The sequence below is a fragment of the Pieris napi genome, chromosome 23 (genome assembly GCF_905475465.1).
Source record: "Pieris napi chromosome 23, ilPieNapi1.2, whole genome shotgun sequence".
NCBI classification, from domain to species: Eukaryota; Metazoa; Arthropoda; class Insecta; order Lepidoptera; family Pieridae; genus Pieris; species Pieris napi.
In genome coordinates this window covers 5,974,637-5,994,366 of record NC_062256.1, presented here as the reverse complement: position 1 = coordinate 5,994,366, position 19,730 = coordinate 5,974,637, and the positions used below count along the sequence as shown (strand labels likewise).

Below are 19,730 nucleotides of genomic sequence, written 5' to 3'. Positions count from 1 at the left end.
GGTTTTAGCTGTAAGATTATAATTATATTAAAGGTAGTCTAATATCGACCACCATAGTGATAGGGTCTAACATCGACCAACTTAGAATAAGAGTCTCGTATCGACTATTAGTTAAGAATATTAAGTGTAATTTACTTAATAAAGTTTTCCTTTTTAAAAAAACCTTTGATAACCGTCGCGATTTGACTACCTACACAACATTTGAACACATGACTAACTCATCTGTGGTCATCACACAATATTATCAACCGATTTCCTAATCAATCTCATCAACTTTCAACTGAATTATAGACTATCTCGGCTGCATTTCCAGCCTTGGGGGCGATCGTCAACATCCACGACTGTTTTAATGTTAAGTGGGAGCAAACCGTGATCCATGTGGTATCAAATTATTTGAGTATAATTAGTATTATTACTATTTTCTAATGTTGCCAAGTTCACATTTCAAGGATCGTCGTTTTGTGGTCGGAATAGAATTCGTGTATGCGGTGATGTTAGTTATTTCGACTATGTATTTGCGTGCTCTTCCCACGATTATGTAAGTGCATCCTACTATTTCACTATGCCTCTTACAAGTATTGTGTAAAACTTGGCGATTAAAAAGAGAGGCGGAGAGTTTTTGCCAGTTCTTCTCTTCCGTTCCCTTGATTTGAGAACAGCTGGCAGTAAATGTAAAATTAGAAGCATTTAATATGTACTTCTTATTGACGTTCATAAGTGTACATTGTGTTAGCTAAATGAAAAAATGATTTTGATTTTTTTCAACTTTCTTTCAGCAGTTAATTAAATACGATCTAGAACTTACGTCTCTGTACGTGTCTAAGGCACTACTTACTACTAAATGACTATAATTCTGTAACTGTAATACTTTAGACAAAAATATTTTCTAAGAACAAAATTAATGTAACTTCCGTCTACTGAAGTCAAATCCCATGGCATATGAATAGGCAAAACAAAAATATATAATAAATTTTGGTGCTGTTGTACGTTTTTTTTTCATTATCATTTTGGTAAGCCAAACTAATTTGTATTGAAATGATCACATGACCAAGCTGGAGCAATTTTTTATATACAAAATATTATTTAATTATTTTTCATATTTTTTATTCTCATACAATTTTAAATTATGGTAGTGGGTCACAACTCACACAGGTTGCAACGCATTTTTGAACCTTGGCTAATCTCCAAGCGCAACAGTATTTTGACAATTTGTCAATTATCATTTGTCAGCGTCTGTCCAAGTGTATTCAATGAGTTGCTAAAAACTAAAAATTAAGTTCCAAAATCTCAATTGTTGAATTCCGACTATTGTATTACTTTTCAGTGATTCCATAATAGAACGATAGTACGAGGTTTATTTCTACTATTACTATAATACTGCATCAACAGACATCATGGTACGACCAATTATAAATTTCTCTTTTAAATAAATTTTTCGCAATTCACCCTTTTTATGATATTATATTTACATTTTCAGAGTTTCGGTCTTCCCTCTGTGAAAGTTAAAGCAGAGCACGATGCTAATTTGTGCAAACCTATTAATGAAGGATCTTTTGGTGTACCTGATCCTATGATCGCCGGCTTGACTTCAACCCGACACAAGTTGGCTGTAGCACATCCTCTTCAAGTATCTGAGAAGAATGTAAGGCCTAGAAAATTTAAGATATACGCTACAGAAATTATTTCGCAAGGATCTATCCTCCAAAGTCCTCTCACTATATAAAATACCAGCTTTTCTATTACTCAAATTAAGACAATAAGTGTTATGAATCTTCATCAAATTTTCAGTATGCTGTTTTTAAGTATATTACTTATACAGACACTGACATATTAAATATTGTATGTGCAAAGGCTGTATAGTACATGGTCAGCAATTGCCTTTATTGTTGAAGTTAGGCCCTGGGAGTATATACAGAAATATGCACTTATTTATTTCAGCACATGTCATAGCACTAACTAATGTTGTACCCATGTGGTTATTATAGAGTCAAAATTATATCTATTATTTAAAACTTCCCAGTGACCCATAAAGTCTATATATTCTTCATATTTAAACATGGTTCCTGATTGTTAGTAATTTAATGTTTAAATTTTTTCATTCGATTTTGACTTAATTCTAATTTATCTTAGAGAATAATATATTTTTCTGGCTTCAGTATTACCTCAATGAAGAAAAGATGAACATGGCAATGCTAAGAAACATCCAGGGTCTTCACGCTCCTTTAAAATTGTCTATGGAGAAAAAGTTTACCAGCAAGGTAAAGACTAGATAATATGCTCTTACGAGCCATTTATAATAGTTTTGAAATTATGCAAACCCAATGGTAAAAACTAAAAACCAAAATTTGATTATATTATTATTGTGTTGATAAACATTTTTACATTATTTTATCTTTATATTGTCTAAATATTTTTGTTTAAATGACTTTTTAAAATTTAAAGTAATAGGAGTCAGTAAGTTATGTGTTCTATGTTTTTTTATTATACCCCAAATGTGAGCTCACAATGGCTTCATCGAATGTGACAAAAATGTAAATTCAAAATTTATTTTTAAATGACTTCAGCTGGTTCCACGAACACTGAGTAGCAAAAATTGTAATTCTGTACTATTTGAATTTTTTACAGGTTGGTCGATTACCATTCTTGTCAAGCTCAAATTTTCAGTCTGAAGTGCTGACTGGAAGGTACTTAGACATTGGTTTTGAAGATATCCTTAATGTACCCGAGCTCTGTGAGGTCGCTGGACAACCACATGCAGTTGTTGAAAGATCTTTAGGCTTACTGTGATTCTGATTTAGGGTATACATTTGAAATAAAACATTTAAGAAGAAAACTAATTTTCATTTACAATGTCTAAAATTCTTAGTTTACATATTTTTTTGACTTCATTTATTCCAGTTTCAATTTCTTGATCTCGGGAATTCAGTATACGACTATTTAGTCCATCGATGATTGATTGTACCTTATTTTCCCTTGCGCAAATTATAAACGGAAAACCGAATTTTAATTTGTACCTGAAAAAAGAACCACTCATGAATCCATTTTAAGTAATACCTACCTTAAAACGTAACATTCTAGTAGCGTTATAATATATAGTTATACAAGCTGACCAGGCAAACGTCGTTTTGCCATGTATATCATTTATAATAAAAAATAGGGGTTGATCGTAGAGGGGTGAAAATTTGGTGAAAATTAAAAAAATAATTTAGGGGTGGACTACCCTTAACATTTAGGGGGATGAAAAATAGATGTCCGATTCTCAAACATACCCAATATGCACACAAAATTTCATGAGAATCGGTCAAGCCGTTTCGGAGGAGTTTAACTACAAACACCGCGACACGAGAATTTTATATATAAGATTATAAAGTATCAAAATAAGGCTGACAAATAAGCTGTAATACAATTTATACATATGACACTGATGTTAAGGATCAATAGGTGGCGGCTGTGTCTAATTATTAAGAATGAATATAGCGCCATCTTTTATTATTTTGATGAATCACGGTTCTTAATGTAGATAAAATAATAGGTACCACGCCATCTATTGATGGTAATTCTTAACTCGACAAACGGATAATATAGTTAATTACATAAATATTAATAGAGTGTGCTAGTTGCCGAATGATAACTAACCGTTCGTTACATGCATTTATTATAGATTTCTGTTCTGCATTTATTTTATCCAACCCAGCACTTTTTTGCTCTTCTGTAGATTCCTTCGTTAGCTCACCAAGAACTGCTAGGCGTCCTGCCAGATCCGGATGTGATTTGAGTATTACTAACTTTTCTAAAACAAATACTTTATTAACCTATTTTATATGGGGATTATAGGAATTTCCCTTCTGTATTGTATCAGTAATTCACAGAACTAAAGTCAAATTGACAGAAATAAAACTTTGTGTTATCGATTACATAATAATAAGTGGAGTACCTATCTACCGCTACTACCGGAATGTATGTATTACATATATGTTGACTGGACCCGGAAATCATGGCTACCCGGAAATTAAAAAAAAAATAGCCGTACGCTTAGTTATTATCTATATCTTTAAGTGACTTATTAATATATAAAAATATATTTCATACAGAAGCATAGGCAACCTAGAGAAACTCGACATTCGATATTTAAAATCTCAAACAACATAAAAACAATATTCTACAGCTACGTTTTTCTCTATTATCTTTTCTCAGTGTTGTCGTGTTACAATTATGACAGAGTTATAAATATTCACCTTCAACACTAAGATTGTCCAAATATTTGTGGAACTCGGTACAAAGGTCGGCTAATCTGTTGAAAGGGCGTTTTTTCTTTACCCACACGGCGGCATCTTTACACAACTCTATGACATTCCCAAACACCCACACAAAACGGTCATCAGGCATAGAATTCACTTCAGGCACGCTATACATTTTGGATCTGAATGCGTACTGAGATCGACATGGCAGCAAACATTGAGTCATAGGTCATTAGTTCAAATGATAGTGGACGGAGATAATGCTTATTACTCGTCTCTTTAGTGCGATAATAATGACTACTACGTCACCGACATTTACGGGTAAATCTCTGTAGTCTATGTTATGTATGAAAACCCGCCAATGAGGCATGGGTTAAACATATTTTGTCTGTACACCCTTCCATTTATATATTATGATCTTTAGGTCTATTATTATAGGAATTTCATTATCCGCATTTGCAAGGCAGTGTCAATGGGTACTAAACATCATCGCAATTGTTCGAACGAAATAAATTCTTTATCTATTGTGAAGGGAATTCCAAAATATTCATCTTTATGTTCTAAAACAAGTTTTATCTTTAAAAAAACACACTCACGCACACTTTTAATTAGAAAATGTTTGGTATTTAAAATTATGTATTAAACTCGTTAACACATTACCATGATATAAACGCAAAAGTCGAAATAAATTTGATAGTTTAGCGCACGGTAGCCCCTCGCTAGGACGAAACAAGAGAACTGTAAGGGTAGGTAGGTAGGTACCTATATTTTCTCCAAGAGCTTTGTTGGTTTTTTTAACCCTAATAATTACGTCGACTAAGTAGGTACATATTAAATTTTTGCTTTCGGGTATGGATTGTCCTTAGATACTGTATCGCTACATCAAAGAGTGTTAATTACTTTTCTTCCCTTTGGCCATATTATTATCTATACCTATGGCTCACTAGGGACTAAGAAGTAACATTTTTATTAATTACAATTATTTTATTATTACATTTTAAGTTAATAGTAATAAAAGTGAGGTGAACCAACTTAGGCAGGTAATGTATGGGTATTTTGAGAGATCGGAGGGTAAGAATAGACACTACTTACCGCCAAAACTAGTGTCTAGTGTGGTCGTATAGTAGTAGTATCTAGGGAGTAATCTACATTATGCCAAAGTTACTGATTTGACATACTTCGACCTTAGCGCTAAATCTAGTCGGAATTTTACCTAAATCCATGCATAGGTGTACCTATTCCTTTGTAGTAAACAAAATTCAATCATTTTAAGTACATATTTATGCTTTCTTGAAAATATTTTATTTATAATATCATTTAATATTATCGTGTACACTATATTACATTTAAAAATGTAATACAGACTACTAAAGAATTATCAGCTTCCTACTGACATTTATTCAAAAAATTTCCTTCCGTAAATCATAGAGTAAAGAGGAACAAACGCGACATTTATGTGTCAGTTGTATTGCGCGGGGGATAAATCACATTGCTAAACCGAGATGGCGCTAACTGCCCCTTGGGGAACGCGACGCGGCAAATTGTCGCGAGGGAGCACTCAACACCACTCGCAGTATGAATGCATAACCAATTTCTCTGTTTCAAATTACAAACCCAGATACGAGTTTAAAATTTAACCAAAGTTTTAAACGGTATATTTATATTACATGTTTTTTAACATAGATATTACAATTTTATATTGAAACTGTCCTTTTTATAGCCTACTGGTATTGGCGTACGACTCAGAGGTCGTAGTTTCGAGCCCCGGCAGTAAATTAACTTTCTATCACTCGGTGAAGTTACCTTGTTTACACATTGCGTGTAAATCGGCATGCGTTAGACTCAAGTCGACGGCGTGTCAGGCGTAGAAGGGTGACGATCTACTTGCCTATTGGAACAACAAATGTTCACAAAACACATACAGAAAACAACTAAAAGATCGCGACTGGCTTTATGTTATTGTTAATAAAGCCTCTCACATCCTCAGCCTCATTCACATATGTCAGACTGTAGATAATAATAATGATGAAAAAAGCCCTAGCATCATTATTAAGAAGGTAAAACGACGTTTCGCGTGCTTTACAGCGTGCGTGGTCACTGTGACCGTGAAGCTGTATTTACGCTGTGTTTTCTTTAACTTTATTTAATGCAATTCATTATATTACTTATAATTATCTCTTGTATAAGAGTACTGAATCCTAGACTCCCGTTGTAGTTTATTGACTATTTAAATTACGTAAAAGCGAGCAAATTTTTTAATGTAACGTTCCAATTAAAACAATAAAAATAAATACTTTATTTATTAAATTTTATGTTTTCTCTCAAACATCACACATATTAAAATGAGAACAAACAGATACTTATGACAATATGTTATAGAAAGGATATACACGTGTGAAAATAACATGAGAACTTGAAGGCGCAGTGCTAACCAGATCTATGCAACTTCCTTACAGTAGAGCCTGCAATATCGCAGTACACAACTCACGCATTGTATTGAAGAAGTTGCATGCGTCCGCCAAGCATCCGCGAATATACAATGTAAATACTTAATTATGTAAGAATAAAGATAATATATATACCTAGTACCTATCTAGTACGTGGTAGCGGCAAAAATGGCGTTTAAAATTTTGTATTAATTAAATTACTAATTCATCTACTCAATTATGATAACAGTGATATTTAAAGGTAGGTATAATTTAGCCGTGTTATATCTTAACACGTGGTGCATATGAGCCCCAGCAGGGTACCAATTTTCTATACGCATTCTTGTTCATATGGTGATCGTAACCGTCGTGAGGAAACCAACACATCTAAAGCCCAAAAACCTGATGAAAATAATAACAAATAGGCGTAAGCCCTGACCAGGAGTTGTAGCGCCACTTCTTTATTTGCTTAGTTCAATAATCGCTTATAAATCACATTTTGTGCTTTATACTTTATACCGTTTCGTAATAAAACTATAGATTTTTGTCAGTTCTTTTACATTTTTTTGTTATATGCCCTGCAAAGGCCCCAGGGGATTTGTGACCCCATGACCCTTTGAATTTGCCCATGTATACCTGAACTATATTAAATTACTACCCGGCAAACGATGTTTTGCCGTGTCTATTATTTCTAGGAAACATTTTTTTAGTTCAATTAAAATAACTATCTACTATAAGAAAAAATAGGAGTTGTTGATAGAAGAGTGAAAATTTTAGGGTATTTTTAAATGCCACATAAAAAAAAAGTTATAATTTTTTTTTTGAGTGGTCACCCCTTATTACTTAGGGGTTTGAAAGATATATAGCAGCCGATTCTCAGACTTACTGAATATGCATAAAAAAATTCAAAGGTTGAGCCGTTTCAGAAGAGTATGGAAACGAACATTGTGACACGAGAATTTTATATATTAGATTATAAGTCCTCAGCTTGCAAAGAAAACCGGAAATTACGTTAAAGCTTAATAGTGTCAGAAGCGAGCACTAACTGTATTTTTTATCGATTCTGGATAATTTATTATATTGAAACATCTATCATATCCTGGCCTGCGTTTACATAAGTACACACGATGATATAAATCTATATATATAAAAGAAAGTCATGTTTGTTACAACACTTATAACTCGAGAACGGCTGGACCGATTGCCATGGTTTTTGATTTGTTGGATTTGTTTCCGTCCCGAATAGCAGAATAAGCAATAAAATATCGGATAAGTTAACGAATAACAATAAATAAATTAATTAATTTTACGAATGCAAAAACCATATGGTGCCATCTGTTGACAAAACTATGCATCATTTTACGTCGAATTCGTGTCAGTTCAAGAAATTCCGATCTTGAGGTGAATGAGGAGATGCATAACCATGCTTTGATCCTGATCAAAAGATGTTGGATATCAGAAAGTGCTTAACATGAAGTATCGCCATATTGACGCTAGAGAGAAGATGCCTAATGTGTAAAACTGCCATTCTTCTTTCGCAATGGCAAGCAATAAAACATTTTTGTATTTGCAAAAGAGTTGTATTAATGTAATACTTAACATTAATGAAATCCTAAAATAAGTTAAATTAAAGTAACAACGATATTATAAGGTTGTAGGGCGGAACGAAGTTAGCCAGGTCAGCTAGTGTATTATAAAACGTATTCATACAATCAAATAGCTATTTATGACGTATTTTCTTCTAATAGGGGCTTTTCTGCAAATGGGTAGGAGGCTCATAATGATACATAGGCACTTACATTGCCAACGCAAGTGCGTTGATGTAAAATTTGGTAGGTACGCTGTTTTCTTGAAGGACCCCAAGTCGTATTGTTTCGGAAAAACTTTAGTGGGCAGTTTCCATGTGATAGTGGTGCGCGGAAAAAACTGCCTTATAAAACGCTCAGTTGTGGAATGATGGACGTCGAGCTGATATGGGTGGAATGAAATGAAATGTTCCGATGATAAAACTTAGGAAAAATAGCTGACATTTATTGTTTTTCTTCATAGTTGAACAATTGTTTTACCGCTATTCATGGCATAGTTTGGTTGTCATAAGGATTTCAGTTGAATGCAATACTTTGCTAAACTTTATTTACAAAACTCGCTTCAGGAAACTGACGGACAACCTCCAGTAATGGCAGTAAAAGAAGAAATAAATTCTATAACTACTTAAATAATTCAAAGGGTTCATCTAAGTAGTTGTCTGATTGGGCTCAAAAATTCAAAATATTCCCAGATTTGTCGTTGTCAACTCATTAAAGTGGTACACGATCCCAAGATTTAAGATTCACGTGCTCAACGGGGATTATCAAATACCGCCATGCCATCTTTTAATTTTGCTTTCAAAATCGTTATGGCGTATTACTCATATTTGTCTAATCCGTTAATATAAACCGAGACCTAATGATATGTACCAATGCACTAGATTGAGCAATATTTGTATAACAGATTAATTCTTATACGAGAAAATTAATTTGTATATCGTTTGATTTGAATAAGGTTTATTGCTCCAACATTTTAACTAAATTTAGATTTCGTGTACTCTCTAGATACCCCAGGCATCCCATTTCTCCTTCAGAAGAACGCGTTATGTCCACAACTCACGGAGCATTCTGATAAAGGAGCTGAGTCTGGATATCCATAGCCAGACTCAGCCAGACTCAGCCAGACTCAGCCAGACTCAGCCAGACTCAGCCAGACTCAGCCAGACTCAGCCAGACTCAGAAAATTGATTCCAAAGTGCGAGGCACTTTGGAATCAATTTTCCTTTAGCGTTTATAATTTATGATGCGTTTTTTTCTTTGTGTTTATTGTAGGCCTATAAGTGCTTGTCTTGTCTACAGATCCTTGTATTCCTAGCCTTGGCACAATGATCTGTTTGACTTTATGCTAACGTTTTTGACATCGTCGTCTGTGAATCTGATGGGTAGTAGCCTTTTCATACCTATATTATCTAAGCGCGGCATCGAACTAACGTCTTTATCGATTACAGTAATACACATTACACATTGGTACATATAAACACGTAGTCGTCGATATTTATCTTTTCCTCAATCCTATCAGACAATGTATTAGACTAAAACATGTTTAATTATAACGATTAAATCTATAAAATAAAGAAATCAGTGGCGCTACATCCTTTTTCAGGGCCATAGATTTCTGTATTTGTTTCATGATTATTTTTCAATCTAATCTGTCAGTGCCTTATTACACACGCCGTCGACTTTTTGGAACTAAGACAGCCCGGGTTCTTAATGATGTTTTCCCTCACTGTTTGAGCGAATGTTAAATGGGCAAATAGAAAGAAAGTCCATTGGTGCACAGCCGGGGATCGAACCTACGACCTCAGGGATGAGAGTCGCACGCTGAAGCCACTAGGTCAACTTATATTAAATATATTAATATTAAATAAAAAGTTGTTATGTCGAGGTTATCGTAAAGGCTGAAAGGTCATGAAATCGTTTGCTTGTATTATGGTGCGTAAATCATTTATTTTATAAATATTATACTCGTATATAATGTAATCTTTTCTATCTCTAGAGAGTTATATAACTGACGAATCCTCTCATTTGGCGGGTCCGTACGGTCAGGTCACCAACACGACACGCATTTGGTCTCCGACAAAATATGGAAATAAGTAAGTAGGTAGGTATTACTACAAAAAGGGGCCATTTTGGGAAATCTAGAGCGTGATCTAAGAGAGTTGTCCAGGACCTATCAGGTTCTGGATCTGGTTTCCTGCACTGGATGCTCTCTGCCCCACTTGGAACTTTAAGTCAAGTAAGTAAGAGCAACCCCTAAGAGGCTTGTATGGTACAAGTGCTAGAACTTAGCCTCGAAGGCTAAAATAGGTTAGTATAGAATGAATGGCCTAAGGAAATATTTACGGTAATAATAATATTTAAAATAATACGTTTCATATTATTATATTAAATCCCGTTTATAATCCTGGCGGTTGCAGTAGGGGATCCCTTATACAGGTAAGTAGATATATTTTGCCTATAATAGTTCTTAACGTAAATATGTTCAGGAATGTAAGTAAAAATGTAAGAAAAGAAATGTATTAATCCAATAAACACTCAGATAATTAGGTGTATCTGTCACCGTAAAATTGTAAATACCGTTAGATTGTAATATATCTCGCGAGATTGTAAACTGTCCAAAGATTGTGAACCTCAACGAACTGCTTACAATTTAAGGTATTATTATTCGGTAGTTATATGAAATTGTTGGGAAGTAAAATTAATCTGTAATTGACCAAAGAAGTTTGAATGATAACTAAGTTAGTGTAGTACAATCTACCGAATAATAATACGTTAAATTGTAAGCAGTACGCTGAGGTTCACAATCTTTCGACAGTTTATAATCTCGCGACATAGATTACAATCTAACGGTTTTTACAATTTTACGTTAACATATCCAATAATACGACACAATAGTTATTTAAATAAAAATCGGACACGGAAATAAACTTTGACTACTACTCACCACAGTTACTTCATAATTGGCCACCTGGCTTAATTTTAACAATTAGAAAAATTAGTTTTATGAAGCTTCACGCAGCATTGTTATTAAAACATGTGTCAATTCCTGTCTTTATAATTACTTTTATTTGCCACAAAACATTACGACTGTGACACTCTAGAGAAATCAAATGTAGCTTTAAAATTATATGGAAACAATAAACATAAAAGCTTTGGTGTGCGCGTCGCATGTGATTGCTGTGAATTAATTAAATGTGCTTTTCATTAGGTCTAATAAATGCCGCGCTGTCCGCCATCTTGTTTATAAGCGCGGCAACGCTGACGTTAGGGCGGAGCCATGAGCACAGATAACACAAAGCCCTGAGCCGATTGAGTCACCGCCTTGCATACCTGCCTTTTAATCCTCAAATATTCGGATTTTCTTAATCTGTCGATCAAGCCGCATCACATGCGCCGCTCGACCGTTTTATAATGTATTTAATCATTAATTCTTTCTGTGTATCTTTTTAATGGGGTGCTAAAATTTTCTTTATCTGTGAGTTGTAAACTTTGAATATTTTAATACGTCGACGAGCTTCTTAAATTATCGTGAACTTTCCAACAAAACAATTAAAAGAAAAAATTCTACAACGTTAAAAAAACGATTCCTTTTTTCGTATTAATGTTTAAAGAACTTTATTTCTCATTACAAAAATTATTTTTTATTTACATGAGAAATTTAATATTAAGTATATACGAACGAGATACACGTCGCCATCAGCTAGCCCAATTTTAGTCTAATGGTCCCATTCTGATGTGTATCTTTAATGTCCTTTTGAACTGATCAAACTATTAGATGCTACTTACCTTACAGTAATTAATGTGTATGTACTTTTTTCTTTATACCTAAAGAAATCTTAAATTCTACACAAAGAAAACCATTATTCGGTAGTTACCTACTATAGGCACAATTTGTAGATTTTACGCACAAATATCTATATTGTAATATAAACTTAAATCGCTTCAAGAAAACTACGAAGTTTCAAATATATAGGAAATCTAATTGATAGGTAAGTACTGCGTATATTAACATCGAATCAGGTACCTTAAAATATAATAATTTGTCTGCGGAATACATCGTTTTTGAAGTGAAACTTCTTTATCGACGTATGGGAGAAATTTATGTAAAAAATCGTCATGTTTTTCGGTTACGCGCCATGTTGCTTTTTTTTAATACCAACTACATATTGCTTGATCGATCGCAGGTTGAATCCGATAGTTTATTGAAAGTTTTGTAATGCCCAATCCATTTCAAAAGTTTCAATAAAATATCGGCGGCAAATCTCGCGAGAAAACCTTGAAATTAGTCGGATTACTTCAAGTTAATTCAATTAATGAAATTCTGTAATAATCTTAGTAGTAATAAGGTAATATGTAATAATTGCTATATTTGAATTCATGTATATGATAATAAAAGCCTTTTTTTAAACTTTATCTAATTTAACTTTATTTAACCAATTTCTGTAAAGTTTCATATAGTAGATCATTTTTCGAAAAGTAATGTCATAAAAAAGTTACGCACAATTTTTTTGAATACTGATGAATACACTACGCTCATAGATAAAATGTAAACAAGGCGCTCGCCTTGAATAAAAATCCCCCTAAGTTTGTATGTTATCTATAGTACAAATAAATATTAAAAAATGAAAAACAAATTGTAAAATTACCCGATTTTTAACGTTTTTATTTCTGTCCAGCGATCCAGTCTACATTATTTAAAACGTGTGACTCTTTTTCCTACATAATACGTAGACGATGTCGCGGGCATGAATTACCCGTGACGCAAGAGTGATTTATAGCACGATCAGTTTACTCAAGTTAGACAATCTGAAGGCATCACAATAAGGAATTATTTACACGACAGGCTAAAGTCAACCCTTTATCTGTTTGGGTTTTAGTGATAAAATAGATAATGTGTGTTTATGGTGAATCGTAAAACTAAATTGTAACGCTGGCGTCATGGGGTTATATGTGATGTGGGCAAAAATCAGTTTAATGTTATAAAAGATACAGTATTTACAATATTCTTAACCTACATAAAATATATAAAATAATCAGTAGCACTAGATCCTTTTTAGCTGTGGGCCTTAGATATCTGAATCTGTTTCATGTTTCATGATCATTTCACAAGTTGGTTTTGTTTTGATTGACTCAATTTTCTGTTGAGTTGAAGTTGAGTAAACGTGCAGAATTTTGTTGAAAGTTTTAAATAAGTTACAAAACTCATAGGCTTATTTTGGGAATAACAATGGCAGAAAATCGTGTAGAAGATATCAATTCGGGTGGGCGCGGGCGTAAAGATAGAATATTTCCATACCTTCCTTACAAAGAGGCTTATTTCCTGTAGTCCTGAACAAAGTGACTTATATCCAAATTTTTGAGTAAGGTTATTATACATATTTAGAATTAATGTGCTAGTGTCAGAATTACTTAAATACGATCTTCTTTCATGGTGACATGAAAAAAATGTATAAAACACAAATTAGTAGAAGTTTTTGGCATTTATTTAAAAATCTGATAAGGTGGAAATAAGTCCTTTTGAAATGACTCTCCTCATTTGTCAATCTAATAGGCAAGTAGGTAATCAGTCTCCTGTGCCTGAAACACACCGTCTAAGTTTTGGGTCTAAGGCAAGCCCGTTGCCTAACGATGTTTTCCTTTATCGTTCGAACGAATGTTAAATGAGCATATGGAAAGAAAGTCCATTGGTGCAAAGCCTGGAATCTAACCTACGACGGAATGAGAGTCGCACGCTGAAGCCACAAGACCAACGCTGCTGTCTTAACCTACATAGTAATAATAATAATTTGATAAATAAAAAATTAAAACAAATTTATAAAGTTTGGTCCCTGTGGCAGTGTACCTTTAATGCTGGCAGCACTTCCTCTCCTCGTGATTCATATTCGTTGATCGATGTAAGCACCAGCTCTCTCCGTTTAATATTAAATATCTTCGTTAATTATTTATTTGAAAATGTTACATGTTAAGATTTATTCGTAGAAAAAGTTTTTGAAATTTTTCAATTTCGGAGTTGTGGAGACTTATGCCGATTTCCAGTGTACCTACAAAATTCATATTTTATATTGTACTAGCTGATCCGGCAAACGTTGTTTTGCCATGTATATCATTTATAATAAAAATAGGGGTTGATCGTAGAGGGGTGAAAATTAGGGGTTGTATGTATTTTTTAATGCTGTATCATAAAAAAATAAAAACAAAAAAAAATATCCAAAAATTAAAACAAAAATTTAGGGGTGGACTACCCCTAACATTTAGGGGGATGAAAAATAGATGTCCGATTCTCAGACATACCCAATAAGCACAAAAAAAATCATCAAAATCGGTCAAGCCGTTTCGGAGGAGTATGGCAACGAAAACTGTGACACGAGAATTTTATATATTAGATTTTTTTCTCTCCTTGAACAACTTCTAAGCATATGAGTTTTTTGAAATCTTCAACATCTTTAGTAGCACAAATTTCTATATGTTGATAGGATAGTATGATGTGACGTACATATATATTCTGCGTTCTTAAGAAACAGATTAAGATAAAATTAAATAACAGTCCCTTAAGAGAACCATGAACTAAAAATCTATAATTGCAAAACATAAACAATTATAAACTCAGATGTAATTGTCTATTTCGATGACAGATATATTATCTATGTTTATTTCGTAATAGTCTGTAATTCAGCCATTTAAACTACGCTCCAAGTTTGAACTTCGAACATTTGAAGCGTCGATGCGGCGGCAGTTGATTTATGTTGCATGTCGGCCGCGGGGCGGGCAGGTACGCGTTTATAGCTGAACTTTAATTTATAGCCGCTCTAAATTACATGGATTTACTGCGCGCCTTTATTGGCCCGCTACGGACGCCCTATACCCCACCAGTCTTCCCTTTGTTTAGTCGAATTAAAACTAAATTCAACATAAATGCATTTCGTGGATAATTTGTTCTCCCTAATGTGGCTTATGGGGCAGACACATTTTGTCTCTAAAGTTAATCATTACGGCATATGTAAGGTGTGAAACCTTTGCTTTCTATGGGAGACGATCCCAGTACTTACTTGTTTTATCTATACGCGGAAAATATTCGCCGCTTTCTATACTCGATCTGTTGTGTAAAAATCCAATCCAGATTTGCGATCGATCCTCGCGCGGTTTCGTTTTACGCGTTGCCCTTATTTGTGAGGAACTGTATTACTACTTGAAGACGTGAATAATAAATTAATAATACATAACAGCATATTAAATAGCAAGTAGCTGTTGCAATCTTGAAAAATGGAACGTGCAGAAGCGTCCCAGCAACTGTCAACGATACGGATATACAACAAAGATTTGATTTTAGTTACAGTTGAAGACACGGCCGACCATAGGTACCATGCAAGGGGGAAAAAAGAAAAAGTCATCATAATACAGATAAAAAATAATGTTAAGTATCGTTTTATAATTCTTAGATTGTTGACGTGTTATATATAATACCAATATACAGCTATAGGCTTTTATACCAACGTAAAAAGTACGTAATAATGCAGTATTTATTTATTTACACGTTACCATAATCTTACATAAGTTATTAGGCAACGGGCGGCCTTATCGCTAACAAGCGATTACTTCCAGGCAACCATAGTATGGACCAGTAAAAAATAAACACCTACACAAGTACAGTATAAGAACGTATAAATAATTATAACTAAAATAAAGTAAAATCTAAAAAAAAAAGTACTTTAGTTCGTTGTAAGCATATTATTAATGTGAAATTTATAACAATTTATAATTGACAATGCTTAGGGTGATTTAGTATTTTCTTCTATCCAGGAATTGTACTTGAACGTGTTAGCATAAACATCAGGGATATTGTGAGCGCAGGGCCAATTGAAGGACACGACTCCGGCTGAGACGCCATTGCACACTAAGCTGCCGCCTGAATCACCCTGAAAACGATTACAATAATTGTACCTTACACGCGGATAATTTGAATAAATGTAATGTTGTTCGACAGTTTATAAAATTATATTGTCTGTTACGAAACTCAAAAATTCGTTATTACTCAGAAAATACTTTGATGTAAACTAGAGATGAGATGAGATCGCTTATTAGCGTTAAGGCCGCCCGTTGCATCCCTTATAATTTTTATGTATTGTGTTTCTTTTTTTGCAACGAAGTGTAAATAAATAAAAATAAAAATAAAATAAACTCTATCTCGGCACTGCTATGCTATCTATTCGTATACAGGTGAAACAGATTAATGGCAAAATAATAATAATATTTATTTATTTTTCTCACAAAAACTTAGTACATAAACAAGTGACAGTTATATACTATTATAAATAAACTAGCAGCTTATAATAAAAAAATAGGGGTTGATCGTAGAGGGGTGAAAGTTAGGGGTTGTATGTATTTTTTAATGCTGTATCATACAAAATTAAAAACAGAAAAAAATATCTAAAAATAAAAAAAAAATATTTAGGGGTGGACTACCCTTAACATTTAGGGGGATGAAAAATTGATGTTGTCTGATTCTCAGACATACGTAATATGCACACAAAATTTCATGAGAATCGGTTGAGCCGTTTCGGAGGAGTTTAACTACAAACACCGCGACACGAGAATTTTATATATTAGATAATTGGCTTACTTCTATTTAGGGAAAATGCTAGTTTGTGTGAGACTGATGCCTGCTAAAGGTAAGGGTACCTGTGTTACAAGTCATCAGGCCTCCACCATTTCGGATCGACAGAAGGTCTTATAAAGTAGAGAAAAATTTAGTGAGAATAAACAATCATTATTAGATACATAAAAAAAACTCATGTGTGCAATTCACACGTGGTAGAAGTGAAACCATCAAAAACAAAGTTTTTATAATGAATAATATGTAAATTATACTTTTTTCACTAACTAAATGTAGGACTATGTTAAATTTTCATTTATAAGTTTAATATCAATCTTTAATTTGATAAAAACTAAAATAATGGAAGTTTGAAATTCGATGATTATCACTTATTTAATTTTTTGCACATCTATGTTTGTTTAATTCAGAAAATGATCAAATACACGCCAATTTAAAGTTTATACACTGCACAATTCTTCCCATCTCATTCTCTCCCACGAATTTATGCGTCTGTCTCTTTTTACTGTCGCTTTTTCCGTTGCATCCGGTTTGAAATCACAACGATTCTAAAGAAGTTTCACTTCAAAAAGTATAGGGATACACATATAAGGAAACCACATGGAGTATGTATGTGTGCGTAAGTGTGTGTCTGTGTATGTATTATTACTTAATTGTGTCAACTCTAGATGTTTCGTGCCAATAAAAGTCGTCTTAAACAATACACAAAAATGATGCGTTCTTAAAATATATACTCACTTGGCATGATCCTTCTCCACGTTTGTTAAGGGTACACATCTGGTTGGAACCAATAACGGTTGGGCTGCGTTCATCTTTCCACTTCTTACTGCACTGGTTGCTAGTTAAAGTTTTCACATACAAATACTGCAATTTGTCTGGCGATGCCCCGCGACTTTTCTAAAAGTATACAAATGGCCTATGAATACAATTGTGTTAAAAATATGAGTTCGTCGGAAACATTTCCTTCTATAAAATCATATTTTTCGAATTTATCTCCGCAAAATTGTTAACTCACAAGTTGACCCCAGCCGCTCAGAATACACGTCACTCCAGACTTGATATCCTGTTTGGGTAATGGCAGGGGCTGAACGTTTTTATTGAATTGGATGGACTTTTTCGTACTTATAACAGCAATATCGTTGTTGAATCTATTTGGCATGTTATGTTCTTTGTGAGCAATGACTTTGCTTATTTCATACGTTGTACCACCTCTCGTTCGGGATAATGTACCAACTACAGCGGTAAACTCTGATGGTTGGCGACTGAAACAATATTCAAACTTATTACATATAATTTTAAAAGCTCAGACAAACAACGGCAGTATGTTATACACTTAGATCAGCGCTTTACTGCACAAATGTATGTATTATTAGACCTTTTGACACAATGGGCAGCTGTTAGTATCCATCTGTCGGAGATGATGGCAGCGCCGCAGATAGTCTTGCCATCTTTTGATTTTAGAGCGACTTGATGAGGCACAAGGCCTTCGGGTGCATCTTTGCCACCCACCACTCGGGTCTCGGGCTCTTGCCCTCCAGAGAGCGAGGCGAGACCTTCAGCATCGCCTGCAATAAACGGCACTGTCCTTAATTTGTAAATAAATAAAAAGGGATGATAAATCTATCTATATATATATATAAATGTAACCCGTTTTCCGTTGTCACGACATAACATGAAAACGCCTTGACCGATTTGTCTGATTCTTTTTTTATAATATTCCTTGAAGTACAAGGATGGTTCTTACGGAGAGAAAAATGAAAAAATTGAGTGAAAAAGTCTTAAAACAACACTTTTCTATATTCCCATACAAAATATTCGTAATAATACTTAAAAGTCAATTTGAACTTTAATACCATAGCATAAAGTTCAAGTGTTAGTGGAGGGGTTCCGGGAAGGTAAATTTTAATTTTTTGACATAATGTATTTGTTGTCTTATCAACTTTCTTTTTTTTATCTTACTAGCTACACCGGTTTCCCGAATAGCAGAATAAGTATTAAAAAAATAAAGAATCGACTGTTAGGCGGTACGATGTTCGCCAGGCCAGCTAGTAAGAATATAAAAACTCACCCTGTACGCTCCATGCGACTAACAGTAGAATAAAGGATATCTTTGAGACGCCCATCATCGTTGACTGTTCTGTCGTGAATACACTTTCTCTTTATATAGACCATGTAATCTTTTTTTTAGACATAGAACAATAACTCTAACACAATGTTAAATTAATGTGATAATAGAAAAAACCTTATCAAAACTAATTATTACTAAGGATGAGCATAAAAAATACTTAATTATATTCTAACAACTTTATTGTTATTTGACATTGAAACTATCATTTCGTCGTTTTCTAATTAAGAATTTGCATAATTCATAACACGTGGATATACCACGCATTTTTTAATCAATAATACTAATATTGTAGGTACAGATGGCGAAGAAAATGTAGGCACGATATAGGCAATTGATTGTATTGTACATTCGGTTTTATTCCAATACCAAAGAAATTAATTGGTATTGACGAAATCTTGAATTTTTGCTGCTATAAAAATGAACCTAGTATCTGATTAGTAGTTGAAATACGTAAACCTTTTTATATGTAGCAATAAAATTATTATTTTTATCTCAGAAGCAATTTGATGCATTCTTGATTATGCCTTGTCTCCTGCAGATATAAAATGAGAAAAGGAAAATTATCATGAATGTCGTAGTTTAATTTTCATATTTGTTGTAAAATATTTCAGAGCGCCAAAAGTTCAAAATTTCTGCTTGTGTTTCCTGTGTAGAAGTTGTGTGTGTATAAAAATAAATCTACTGGATAGAGTAAGACACAAAAGGGCAGACATTTTCAAAATATTGAATTTTAGCTATCCTTCA

At 33.6% G+C, this 19,730-nt stretch overlaps 3 protein-coding genes across 3 annotated transcripts; 1 reads left to right on the top strand and 2 right to left on the bottom strand.

The window, feature by feature from the left end:
- The first annotated feature begins 1,212 nt into the window (after positions 1-1,212).
- LOC125061284 (proteasome maturation protein) lies at positions 1,213-2,833 on the top strand. Its single transcript, XM_047666644.1, has 4 exons — positions 1,213-1,397; positions 1,478-1,642; positions 2,157-2,258; positions 2,626-2,833. Exons 1-4 carry the CDS (start codon positions 1,395-1,397, stop codon positions 2,785-2,787), a joined length of 432 nt encoding a protein of 143 aa, XP_047522600.1. The 5' UTR covers positions 1,213-1,394; the 3' UTR covers positions 2,788-2,833.
- LOC125061282 (2-oxo-4-hydroxy-4-carboxy-5-ureidoimidazoline decarboxylase-like) lies at positions 2,826-4,531 on the bottom strand. Its single transcript, XM_047666642.1, has 3 exons — positions 4,236-4,531; positions 3,637-3,790; positions 2,826-3,014 (listed from the first exon to the last, which is right to left on the bottom strand). Exons 1-3 carry the CDS (start codon positions 4,462-4,464, stop codon positions 2,834-2,836), a joined length of 564 nt encoding a protein of 187 aa, XP_047522598.1. The 5' UTR covers positions 4,465-4,531; the 3' UTR covers positions 2,826-2,833.
- Positions 4,532-15,960: 11,429 nt separating this feature from the next.
- Positions 15,961-19,046, bottom strand: LOC125061277 (chymotrypsin-1-like). The gene is made up of 5 exons (XM_047666633.1): positions 18,927-19,046; positions 18,234-18,423; positions 17,874-18,120; positions 17,597-17,755; positions 15,961-16,163 (listed from the first exon to the last, which is right to left on the bottom strand). The coding sequence occupies exons 1-5, from the start codon at positions 18,982-18,984 to the stop codon at positions 16,017-16,019; spliced, it is 801 nt and encodes a 266-aa protein (XP_047522589.1). The 5' UTR covers positions 18,985-19,046; the 3' UTR covers positions 15,961-16,016.
- Between the last annotated feature and the right edge of the window lie 684 nt (positions 19,047-19,730).